A 13,098-nucleotide genomic window follows, 5' to 3' on the forward strand; every position below is an offset into this window, starting at 1 on the left:
ATCGGCAGGTCCTATGCTCAATCACCAATGCGTTACCTCATTCGGCGATGGATAGTGACTTAACAGACATTTATTTTCATTAAAGTTGACATATTATACCACCAGGCGTGAGTGTGATTAGCTGTTAGAAAGTCATCTAGAAAATCTGCCTCTTCTGACATCACAAGTGGACGAGACCACCTAGATGTGTGCCGGATAGATTTTCAAAAACGGCTTGTAACGGCTAATCACACTCACACCTGGTGGTATATTATGTCACCTTTGAAATCTTTAATAAATTCAGCTGAAAACATAAAATGCATTGTGACCTTGCATCACGCGAACAAACTTCGTAACGGAAAAAACAAAGCGGTCTGAGGTGTGCCGACGTGGTGCACTCACCGACAGGATGTTCTTCATGGTGATGACGAAGACGTTGTAGGCGATGAGGAGGTCCCATAAGCGGAGGATCTTTTTGATTGGCTTGAGCAGCAGCTCCCCCCCAAAGAGCAGGAAGTAGAAGCAGGCCACCAGGTAGCCCATGCAGAAGACGCTGATGCGAGTGGTACCCGTGAAGAAGAGGATGGTGAGGACGAACCAGAACAAGTAGCTGAACATGGTCACCTTCAGCATGTCCAGGTATGACCTGGAGGCAGGAGAGGGGGGTCAGCCGGGGGTTGAGGGGTCACATGGTGGATGTTTAAGCCGTGACCTCGGCTGAAGACGTCCTGACGCTGAAGACAGCTGCCAGTAGCATTTAGCATGGGGAGAACCGACCTTGTGATGAACAAAATAAGTTCCACTTTGCTTAATAGATGCAGTGTTTGCAACCCGGATATTATGCAGGATATATATAACCGAAGATGTCATGTCAAGGTTTGAATGTCACAACCAATGTTTTTTTTTGTTTTTTTGTTTTTTTAAAGGTGGCCTATTATACCACCAGGTGTTAGTGGGTTTAACCGTTACAAGCCGTTTTGAAAATCGGCCTCTTCTGACATCACAAGTGGGCGTGTCCACCTAGATGCGTGTTGGATATATCTGTCTACCAGCCTACCCAGTGGACAGAAGCAAACGTTGCTCATCCATCGTCATACATCTAGATACATGGGTCATACACGCCCACTTGTGATTTGTCAGAAGAGGCAGATTTTCAAAAACGGCTTGTAACGGCTAAACCCACCAACACCTGGTGGTATAATACGTCCCCTTTAAACTTTCACAGGGTTGCAAACACCATCCGTCTGCCTGACCGGGTTCCTCCAGCAGATACATTCACTGCACCTCCGACCGGCCTGCTGCATGCACAGTGCCTGCGCAGCGTGTCTACACAGGGCTTCTACGGTACTTTGCCGCGCGGCTCATCCGCCCATCCATCATGGTGACTGAATTAGACGCAGGCTTGACTGATGCCGCGGGGCAGCAACGTCTGAAACGTGATCCCTGTCGCTCAAAGCCCAGGTACTCCTCAGAACGGTAGGGCCCCCCCCCATACGAACGCATCAATGGGTACGAACCCCCGTTTGCTTCACATAAGCCGACATAAGTTGTGGCTCGTGTTTCGCCCTCATGTGAGAACAGCAGCATCATTAACAGAGGCAGCAGCAGTAGCTCAGAGCGGCCATTAGCACACAGGGCGCAGGGAGAAAGGTAGGATAGGAAGTAGCATGCGCTAATAACCCTGCGGTTTGCCGGCGGAAAAAAAGGTTGGAAGGCTAAGGCTGTACAGGAGGAGGAGGAGGAGGAGGAGGAGGAGGAGGAAGAGGGGGGGGGGGGGCTCTGATGATGAAGTGTGTTAGGACAGGTCGGCGGTGTACGTTGTGATGGGCCGGAATAGCTGAGTGAGTGTCCTTCTTCATCAGCAAGGGGGCTGGGGGGGGCGGGGGGCCGGGGATCAGGGCACTGGGTGAATACCTCTTGAAAGCTATTTATTGAGTTAGAGTACAGGGCAAAAGCGTCTGAGTCGCCGAGTGACGGACAGAGTGTTTTTGGTGGATTATGGATTTATCTCTCAACTGCGCCCCCCCCCCCCCTCCCCCCCCCACCCCCCCATCCCTAGCTTCTTCCTCCCTGTGAGTCCGTAATTTGATCCTGGAGGGGAAACAAGTGAAATAAGTGCAGTGCTGGACGGGCACTGCGGGCGGCTCGGGCCAGAGCGGCGATCTCTTTCTCTGGACTCGCTGGGGGCAGGGGGGGGGGGCTGTGTTGATGTACACAGAGTGCGTTAATAAAAGACTTGCCCACTCTGCACATCAAAACAGTGGGATGATGAGAAGAGCACAAACGAATCAATGCCTGCAGGTCAGCGGTGCTTCGCTGGCCGTTTCGTTGCCCTGAGCCCAGAGATTATCGCTGCTCCCTTCCTATGCCAACTTCTTCTTTCTCCTAATGAAGAGGGAGGTTCAAACTGTACGGTGTATAAATCCTAACACGTTCTTCACCAACCAGGCCAGCCCATCATCCGTTCAGCGGTGGTGGGAGAGCCAAACGAGAGCCACCGCCATTTTACGTTTGACGCTATTTCACCAAAGGGTGCGTGTTTTTATTTTTTACGGAAACACTCCTGGGTTTGCGTACTACCGTCTCTAGAGTTACACAGGAAACGGCTTCCTCTAGCAGGAACGTCAGAGTACATCGGTAAGTCAGGCGCTGCACACTTTAGCCGTTGGGTGGAGGACCTAATCCTTTGGTTCTAAGGAGCAAATAAAAGGGCAGGAGAGTGAGGAATCATTCATCCGCTCTAAGGCATGTGTCCGCCCCCCCCCAGGCTCAACGTAACCCTGCCCTGGCGTTAGGGGAGCGCATGTGAGCCTGAAGGAAGGTGGAGGGTGTCTACCTACTACTATTCCTCCTCTTCGTCCCCTATGGAACATATGTCTTCAATGAGCCCCCTCCATTGCATTCGGTCCCTGGTAGCATGTTGGGCCTCTCCCCATGTTCCAGCTCTTTTGTCACAGAGTGCGCCAGGTGGTCTTTGGCCTCCCAGGTTTCCTTTAGCCTGATGGTGTGCATCTTAAGGCGCGTGTACCTGCAGTGGATGAAGTCGGGGACGGGGTTGTGCACGCTGAAGGTGGCGGCGTCCAGGTCCCGGCAGATCTCCACGTTGTCCCCGGCCATGAGACGCACGGCCGCCTTGTTCTCGTCGTCAAATACCTGCCTCTGGAGGGAGGCGCACAGCAGCAGCATGAAGTCATCTGGGAGGAGGAGGAGGAGGAGGAGGAGGAGGAGGAGGAGGAGGAGGAGAGGAGTTGGAGAGGAGTTGGAGAGGCAAGGTGAGGAGAGGAGGAGGGGAGAGGAGAGGAGTTTGTCAGGCATGATGAGAAGAGGAGGAGGAGAGAGGAGTTGGAGAGGCAAGGTGAGGAGGAGGAGGAGGAGGAGGAGGAGGAGGAGGAGGAGGAGGAGGAGGAGGAGGAGGAGGAGGTGGTGGAGGTTGAGGAGGTGGAGGAGGAGAGGAGTTGGAGAGGCAAGGTGAGGAGGAGGAGGAGGAGGAGGAGGAGGTGGTGGAGGTTGAGGAGGTGGAGGAGGAGAGGAGTTGGAGAGGCAAGGTGAGGAGGAGGAGGAGAGAGGTATGATGAGAAGAGGAGGAGGGGAGAGAAGCGGCAGAGAGAGGCAAGGAGGAGAGGAGGAGGGGTGGAAAAGGAGGAGAGAAGAGAAGAAGAGATACAAATATAAAGAAGGAGAACAGAGAAGAGGGCATTTAACAGAAAACCTGGCATGATATTCCATTGACAAAATGAAACCTGTCTGCAGTATAGAGAACAACCAGAAATATACGTACAGAACAGGAACATTGGGTTGGGCTTTGTGTGGAAGTCAGGAACATAGAGCCACTTGACCACGTTGGACTCGGTGCCAGAGTTGGGGAATCTCCAAGGGTAGTCTGTAAGCAATCACACACAAAAGGAGCAGCAAATATTAGTCATTCCAGATACGAAAACATTGCCTACTATGAGATGCCAGAGGCAATGTTATGCCCGCTGTCCAACGGCTATCGATGTATATCGGTCAAACGGTAGATTAGCTCTGTAAACTGATTTCAGACTACTTTATTGTTCAGCTTCTGTGTTCAGTCCACCAGCCACCAACAACTAATGAGGTAGAACAAGGAGCACAACGCAACATAACAACAGTCCCTTCTGAGTGTGTAAACTCTTATCATTATACTCTTTCTGCATGAACCACTGAATCTTTGTTTCTCTCTCTCTTTGTGTACATTGCATTTCTGGTACTTAGCCACTTTATAATTTATAATTAACACTTTACACTCTACACTTTTATAATTTATACTGTCTGTTTTGTTTCCTCTGTTTGGTGTTGTTTGTTCTGATTTTCTTGAGCCGATATTTTGTGCCGATACTGCTTTTACTCCCTCATTTTACCTCATTAAAAATCAAACAATGACGATCACAAATGTCACAAGTCTCAATTTAAAAAAGGAACATTTATTGAATGTTGTTAAAAAAAATTAATCGTTTGATGCGATACACGTCAAAAACGCAAATATCGGCCGATATATCGGTCGATCACTACTATCAATCCATCGCATTGTTCTCCACTCCGACATCCAGCCGTACCTTTGCAGGCGGCGGGGGGGATCCCCACACACATGAAGTACTGGAAGGTGATCATGCAGGCCAGGAAGCAGCAGTACTTGGGCCAGATCTCAGCGATGGCCTTCCTCCGGCGGCGGTACATGACCACGCTGAGTGCGAAGGCGTGCAGCATGGCGTAGAAGTCCATGCGCTGGCCGATCACGTTGACCACCAGCAGCAGGCAAGTCTAGGGGAGTCATGTGACCAACAATCAATCGGCAGCCGCAGAACAAAAGACACAAAGCAGTGGGTGAGAGATGAGAGAGACAAGAAATATGTACAGAGGATATATATACATATATATATAAACCATAGATGGAATGAAGAACATCCATCAGGTTATTATTTGTGTCCCTGATTCCCAATCGTTTGATTCCTTCACTATGAATACATTCTAGAAAATGTTTTGAAATGATCATTATTCATTTGGATATAATGACCAAGATGTAAATAGAGACATTCATTCCTTTGCTTCCTCGTGTTATTTTTCATCACAAACGAAAAACCATCCCAGATGATATCTAAATAAAAGAAACAACATAAAACAATATTATATCGACATTATTCCGGCACAATTCAACGTGGTACACACAGATCATCAACTGTGCTGACTACAATCTCTGATGGTTGTGATCACCGCAGGTAAACATAGCATCATGCTAAGCGTTCCCAGTGAGTCCGTTTACATATTCCCTGCACGGGAACACTGAGGAGAGCGTTAACAGGCCCCGTTGACGGTTCGACGTGGTTCTCCCGGCGTACCTCCAGCCCGAACTTGTAGAAGAAGTAGTTGACGAAGTACTTGACGAAGTTGACGATGCCTTGGTCCAGGTGCTGGCGCGTGATGCCGTGGAAGATGATCCGGGCGGCGGGCGGGGTCAGTTTGTTGCGGAGCCGGAAGTACTGCTGGTGGCGGTAGATGGTCACCTCGAACGCCAGGATGGCCAGCATCAACAGGTTGTTCTGACACACGACACACGCAGTTCAGCGGGAATAGTGAAAACAGAGGAACTTCGTACGCAGAAACGGTGCGTCGATCCCTGCTTTGATTTTTTCGGGCGAAACAAAATCCGTTCAGAGGGGGAAGAATTCGGGCATGGCCATTACGTACGTTTGGGGTCGTGGGAATGATTTGGGCAAGTAGTTAGATAGGTCAACTTGACATGCAAAGGTTTTCTTTGTTGCACCACAGACCTGATCCTATGAATATGTATTTTGTTTTTAACATATCCCATTCAACGTTTTCTCTTTCCATGCAATTTCATAAATTTTTTACTTTATAGATTTTTGCACCCTTGCATGCATCTCCCCTCCCAGTAAGACCAGTGCTTACCCGCAGGTATTCCAACAGGGGTTCAGACTTCATGAGGCCCACCCAGTTGGCTGGATCCACCGGCTTTTTATAAAGCACAGACTCACTCGTCAGTTCTTCCATTATTTTGAGTTCGTAGCCTGCTGGCTATGGATAGAGGAGGGGTGTCAGCCACAGTTAGTCGATCAACTACGGCATACATTAAATACATCTATAGAAACCAATGATATGAAGTCGCCATACTACATTCCAAATGTTAAAAGGTAAATGTATTGCCTCACATTCACCCATTCATGCCCACATTCACACACCGACGGGGCGGAGTCGACCCCGCCGGGCGACAGCCAGCTCGTCGGGAGCAGTAAGGTTGAGGCGTCTTGCTCAGGGACACCTCGACACTCCGCTAGGAGGAGCCGGGGATCCAACTAGCAACCTTCCGGTTACCAGCCTTCCGCTCTAAAAAAAAACCAAGGCAGCGATGTTGTGTCTGCTCACCAGGGTGCAGTTGCTGGAGTAGAATTCCGGATCTATGGACTTCAGCTGGTACAACATCTTACAGATGACGATGACGCACGTCCACACGGTGCAGATGCTGGAGGCGATGGGCCGGACCTGGGTGAAGGGCAGGGCGAAAGCCCAGGACGCCAGGAACACCGAGTTGAAGAGGGACACCTGACGGGGAGACATAAAACAACGCACGCACACACACACACACAATTTTTATGTCGGTAAACCACACTGGTCTATACAGAAGCTGGCCCATTAACCACGCTTCTATTGACGTGATGGAGGAACGGGAGAAAGAGAAGAAAGGAAAGGAAAAAGGACGATAATGATATGACATTGAGAAACGGTTAGATCTAACAGGGGACAATGGCATGACAAACACATCACACGACCACGCGCAATCGAAAACACGCGCGCTCACTCAGCCAGCAGTCATCGCTCTTCCTGGCTGTGCTGAAGTTCCTGAGCAGCGACCAGCAGTTTGCTTTTAATTTCGGGAACACCTCTAGCGTGAAGACCTACCACTGTGGGCTTGGCTTTCAAACCTCTGCGGTTCAAATCAATGCAGATCGGGCTGATTCAGCACAATGAATAATAAACATCTCATAGTGCTGTACGAATCAAAGCAGGCGAGCGGATCCCTTCCCAGGCCTTTCTGTCAAATTAAAAGGGAGGCATGGTACGGGGAGATAGGGGGGGGGGGGGGGGGGGGGGGGGGGCCTTAATGCGTCACTTGACGTGCCGTTGATGTTACGAGGCAATGCTTCCACGCCCAGGCGTCTCAGGGTGAAACAACCGTCAAAAGGGGACAGGAAGCTGTTTAGTGAAACCAGCCCCTATTTGGCAAGAAAGATACCAGCTGCTGATTGAGTCACCATTCGACAGAACCTCTCCCACTCAGCTATTCCAAATAAAACATGTCATTGGGTGACATCAGCTGTCCGTTTCCCACAATGTACATCCTGACTAAATTTTACCATGCCGTGTTTCCAGTGAAAAAGAAAACTGCTTGTGCACTGCCCCAACAAACACCGACGCCCACATGTAGAACGCCAGCTGAAGTTCCCCAACACCGATACGACACGTGTTCCGACAACAGCCACCAACAGCTACGGCACCTGGCCTGTTTTTACTAGCTTGTAAGCGTGCACCTTACGACCTCAAGTAGAGGAGCCGGACCCGTTGCGGCTGTGGTCCCGGCTGTCGTGCTGCGTACCTCTTTGATGGAGACCAGGATGATGTAGCAGGACACGATCTTGATGATGTGGATCTCCAGCAGCCACCAGATGAAGAGCTGCAGCTTGTGGAAGTACTCCAGGAACTTGAGGAACAGCACCGTGAGCCGGTCCACCACCAGATGCCATTTGTTCTTCAGGTCTGGAGGGGCGGAAGCAGGGGGCAAACGTTACGTTTCACACACGCCAGAGGAACAGAGGAAAGGAGGCACAAGCGACGCCATAACCTTGGTATTGATCGGGCTAAAAAGTAACATTGATATATTATTTACTTTAAGGGAAAAAAAAACATTCAGAAACATACACCCTGATTCATTTTCTGTCTATGTAAAGATCTATACATACTGTACATAAAAGCTATCCAAGACTCAACATCGTAAAAGGGCTTGTTTTCCAACCGCCTAGAGTCTGTGAAACATATACCTTAATCTTGCACTGATGCCTCGGACTAATAAACTGTCTAAACACCCACCAAGTTTAGCCCATTTATTTATTGCGTCTGCTTTTTACAGCGGCTTTGCGTTCTCATGGCTCATAGTGGCATCTTTGTTTGGATGAAGGTCTTGGTGAGAGTGTATCCCACGTAGCTCACAGCTCATTACAAACTGACGGGAGCTTACTTTTCGCCCTTGGGTAATTTGGTGTAATGTACACAAACGCTAGTTAGATTTACAACCGCCCTTAATGTCTGTGAATCACACTAATGAATGACGCAGACCAGTGGCTCTCTGACTGCCTACCAGTGGAACAAAGGAACTGGCAGCAGAAGAAACACAAGGAAACTAAATACAGGAGCTAGGGTCACGTCTGGGGTGTCTGAAAGGAGGACTGGGGATGAATGGCCGTTGGCGTTCGAACCTGCACCTCGGCATATTTTACGACGCAGCTTCAGGTAATGAATGAGCTGGCTGGTGAGACAGCAGACATCAGATACTGGAGCGCCAAGGGGAACACTGGCGCCTTTTGACTAATGCATGCAACCTGCAGCTTATAGATGAGTGAGGCCGCATAGAACAGATAAATGCTTAGGACAGCGCGTTGCCGTGGACACTACTGTTGCCTTGCGAGAGGCACAAAACATCCATCGCCAAACAGCGTCCAGTGTGGAACTTCAAAATAAGAGCCCTGGCCGGGACAATCGGGCACCACATGACTTGTTCTGTGAGTGTAAAATGAAACACAGTGGCTTTTTCCAAGTGGAGTCATATTTTGGTTCAAACCTGTTGATCCCTGAAGGACTGCGAATGTTGCAATGCAAGATAGCTAATACTTAAATTCTACTGGTCGTACACATTCCTATATTTGCTAATTGTCGCGACAGGGCCATTGTTACGGTGTCCAACAAACAGCCTTTGGACAGCCTTTGGACAACCCAACATAAAGACGGACGACAGGGTTTTGGGGAAAAACAATATTTTATGGTTGACAATGATCGTAAGGTTTCGCACAAGGGAAACCAGTAGCAGCAACCAAAAAAAACCCTGTCTGCAGAAAAGGCCTAGGTGATTACTATAACAGGGAGAAAAATGCAAAGGATAAACCTCACGCTAACTGCCTTGGAGGTTCAGCTTATCTAACTTCCGTGCCCGACAGCGGACAAAATAAAACAGTGGAAGCTATATATCTACGCTTGCTCTCTAACCACCAAGAGCAACAACAAATAGCCATATATTTTTTTAACATATATATCTTGAGTGTGCCAGCGTCTGTGCTCAAATAAGAGAGAGAGAGAGCCACTATCTTCCACTTGGCTTTATATGTGTGGGGGCGGCGCCAACAATCAGGGCGAACCAACCAGCAACCTGCAACCACAAGGCTCCGCCTCCAGGAGGTGATGGAAATGATTGAGTGCAGGAAGCAAAAGCAAGACATCAGTGCAAAACAAACAAAAACAGCACAAGTCCCCCGCACTACCACGTAACAGCCATGTATACACCATGTATACACAACCGTCTCTTCTCCGTCAAGGCTGCTGCTATGGTTCGGTTCATCTGTTCCAATATTTTGTTATTGTTTTCTCCTAAAGCTTTGATTTGTTTAAACCTACAAGCTGAAGATCATAGACACTGATTGAATCAAACTGAATATTTATTTTCTCTGAAAAAATCATCTTCTTCCTCTCCCTTTTGAACATGAAGTGCATTATTTGAGTTATGTACTTGCTTCTTAAGATCCTGAGGATCCCATTTGTTTGCTTTTAACTTTATTTCCTGCATTTTAGTGCTCATTATTTTGTAAGTATTTTTTTAACATGTTCAACAAAAAAATTGTGTCTGGATTGGCGTGGGCGTGCCTCACCAGTGTCTCACCCTGTCAATGTCTAAATTAAGATTACTTTTTTTTTCTGCTTTTTTAACGCATGCAAAGTTTTGTATATATGTGATATGTTATCAAAATAAATAAATGAAAAAAAAATAAATAAAAAAATGTTGTGTATATATGTGATGTGTGATCGAAATAAATAAACGAAATAAACTAAAAAGAATAAATTAAATGTGTATATACCGGTATGTGATGTGTGACCGAAATAAATAAACTAAATAAACAAAACAACTAAAAAGAAGAAGTTGTCGGTCTCCGCGTTGTGCGTACCGGAGCTCTGCTCGGTGCTGTTCTCGGTGGTGGGGGCGCCCCCGCTGCTGCAGCACCGGCTCCCCTCGCTGCCCGACCGCCGCTGCCTCTTCCCCAGGGAGTAGCTGCCGGTCCCCCCCGCCGACGAGGCGTCCTCCTCCTCCGTGGACGTCACCACCACCAGCATCTCCTCGGGCACCCCACCCGCCCCCCCACCCGCTGCCCCCCTGCCCTTCCTGTCCTCGGTGCTGCGTAGGGACGGCTCGTCCACCGAGCTGGAGCTGAGCAGGGTGAGGTCTGCCAGGCTGCCGTCAGGGTGGGCCAGCCTGGGACAACCAGCCGGGGTGTGGGGGGTGGGGGTGGGGATGGGGATGGGGGTAGGGTTGGGTGGAGGTGGGGGTAGGGTTGGGTGGAGGTGGGGGTTGGGGATGGAGGGGGGGTTGGGGTAGTGGTTGGGGGGGGTTGGGGTAGGGGTTGGGGTGGGGTTGGAGGTGGGGGTTGGGGTGGGGGTTGGGGTGGGGGTTGGAGGTGGTGGGGGTTGGAGGTGGTGGGGGTTGGAGGTGGTGGGGGTTGGGGTGGGGTTGGAGGTGGGGATTGGGGTGGGGGTGGGGGTGGTGGGAGCGGATGGGGGGGAGAGGGAACACGGATCAATGGTAGTAGACAGCGTGTCATCCGAGTCGGCAATGTATGGAAACGATTGCACGCGAGAGAGGCACAGGAAATGGCCAAATGACAAAATGACAGAGGCATGCCGGCAAATGGGAACCCCATGCACTCGCGCACACACACGCACACACACACACACACACACACACACACACACACACACACACACACACACAGACACACAGAGACAGGCAAGCACACCACAACGGAAAAGTAACACACACACATACACAGACACAAACACAGCCATAGACAACCCGATACACACACAGGCACACACACACACACACACACAAACGGTAAGGCCAAGTTGCAAACGTCTTCCAAGCAATGGGATGGGACCAATCAGCGGTAATTTCCATTAACCAAACGGCGGAGAGACATTATACCAAGCAGTCTGATCAATAGGCAATGCACATTAAATAATAATCACGTGTAAAGGGTTTCAGAGGGCTGCTGCTGTTTGTCTGGCGGTGGACAAATGATAACAGGCAGGGGGATGGGGGGGGGGGGGGGGGGGGGGGTGAAGACAGCTATCCTAGACGATAGGGTTGCCGTGGGAGAACCGAGGGGGGCTCTTGATGCATGATGTGGCTGCATGTCAGGGGGGTCAACTGCTGTCTCATTGATCGGGCGGCGCAGCGAACTTACTTGCTCGACTGCGTGGGGATTTTTTGCTTGATGCTGCTCAGGACAATACAAGTTACACAGAAGCCACGGCGGACAGTGAACAGAGAAAACAACAATGTCAGGCTGCTCAGATCATCCGTTAAATGAACCCTCTTCCCTTGGTGCTGCAGAGACACAAGGTAAGGGAAAAGGACCCCGAGGACAACATGGTGATGCAGGTGAAGGGAACGGGGGTTGTTCGAGGGGAGGAGAGTAAAGAGGAGGACGGAGAAGAGAGAGGGGAGGATAGGAAGGGAGTGTGCGATGCAGAGTGTGGAAGTTATATGACACGTTCATTTGCTTCAGGGGTAATCAGATCGGGGTAGGACATGCTTGGTTGATGCTCACTTCGGTGTTGGGGCTTAACCATTTGAAAGACTCAATGGAGGTCTGAGGTGAGGTTTGATGGTCGCACGCTTCAATGGCAGAGGGGGCTTCAGGCAAAAATATATACCCCAAAAAAGCCTGAATTGTTTTTCTTAAATTGACCACAAATGTGTCAACAAAAAGTCACTCCGTTACCTCTGCAGGCATTGGAGAGTTTAGAAAAAAACAATGATTCATCATAAGAGCAACCAGAATTGGGCAGTACTGCGGTGGAGGAGGGGGGGGGGGTATCCAAGAGAGAAGGGATGGGGGGGTAGGGGGGGCGATTGATCTCCGGATGGATGGGGCGGATGGGGATGGATGGATGGATGGGGATGGATGCTTCAGAAAGCGAGCAAGGTACCCACCTATTCATGATCACATAGACACGGCCATTGACTTTAGCATGGCTGAGAGAGGATGGGTGGCGGGGGGTGTGAGAGGGGCAGAGAGGGTGACGGAGGGCACACACACACACACACACACAGAGACAGAGAGAGGGGCAGAGAGGATGTGTAAGCCGGCAGGCATGAAGCTCACGAGAGCACCGATGGACATCAAGTCAACACAACACAACACCAACACCAGCACACTGCAGTCACCGATGAACCATGAGCAGCGAGACGCAACAAACAGCATGACACAGAAGCACATCGACCCATCGCCGGATGAAGTTGTGTGAGCAAGCGGGCAGGCCGGTGTGGAGGATTCAACCTCCAGTGCCTTTTTCTTTAATTCAAGGGTAAGGCTCCAAAACACATTTAAGTGGGACGAAAACAAGGGTAAAAAACATGGTAACACTTTTATACGGGCACAACCCTGGAAGATAAGCACTCTGCGGCTGGAGTAATTAGCGCCACCCTAAATCCAAAAAACGAAAACGGTGGTTTCAAAACCAAGCGTGTTGTGGATACTCCCCGGACGTATCCACCACAGTCCCCACCTCTCTCTCACCCACCTGTAGATCGTGCTTTCCTCCTTGGCCACCAGAGCCTGGAGGTCTGTGAGCGCGAGGAAGCGGTCGTGGAAGTAGTGAAGGTGGAGGATGCAGACCAGCAGGAAGGAGGCCGGGATGAAGATGCGGCTGAACAGCTCGGGCACAGAGAAAGTCTCCAGGCCCAGATCCTCCAGTCTGGAGGGAGGGAGACACAGAGAGGGAAAGGGAGAGAGAGAGAGAGAGAGAGAGAGAGAGAGAGAGAGA

At 50.0% G+C, this 13,098-nt stretch overlaps 1 protein-coding gene across 11 annotated transcripts in view; it reads right to left on the reverse strand.

Moving 5' to 3' along the window:
• piezo2b (piezo-type mechanosensitive ion channel component 2b) overlaps positions 1-13,098 on the reverse strand; it is an 82,232-nt gene that overhangs the window by 24,213 nt on the left and 44,921 nt on the right. For 7 of the 11 annotated variants that reach the window (XM_030363371.1, XM_030363372.1, XM_030363373.1 and 4 more), the window contains 12 exons: positions 12,856-13,029; positions 12,266-12,307; positions 11,514-11,546; positions 10,218-10,522; positions 7,607-7,767; positions 6,379-6,555; positions 5,905-6,030; positions 5,334-5,534; positions 4,554-4,758; positions 3,758-3,859; positions 3,008-3,173; positions 382-625 (listed from right to left, as the gene is read on the reverse strand). In XM_030363371.1, coding sequence (XP_030219231.1) covers positions 382-625; positions 3,008-3,173; positions 3,758-3,859; positions 4,554-4,758; positions 5,334-5,534; positions 5,905-6,030; positions 6,379-6,555; positions 7,607-7,767; positions 10,218-10,522; positions 11,514-11,546; positions 12,266-12,307; positions 12,856-13,029 — 1,936 coding nt within the window. The remainder of the gene's footprint in view (positions 1-381; positions 626-3,007; positions 3,174-3,757; positions 3,860-4,553; positions 4,759-5,333; positions 5,535-5,904; positions 6,031-6,378; positions 6,556-7,606; positions 7,768-10,217; positions 10,523-11,513; positions 11,547-12,265; positions 12,308-12,855; positions 13,030-13,098) is intronic. The other 4 variants (XM_030363374.1, XM_030363379.1, XM_030363380.1 and 1 more) reach the window with 1 other exon arrangement.

Source organism: Gadus morhua, chromosome 8, assembly GCF_902167405.1.
Source record: "Gadus morhua chromosome 8, gadMor3.0, whole genome shotgun sequence".
Taxonomy (NCBI): Eukaryota; Metazoa; Chordata; class Actinopteri; order Gadiformes; family Gadidae; genus Gadus; species Gadus morhua.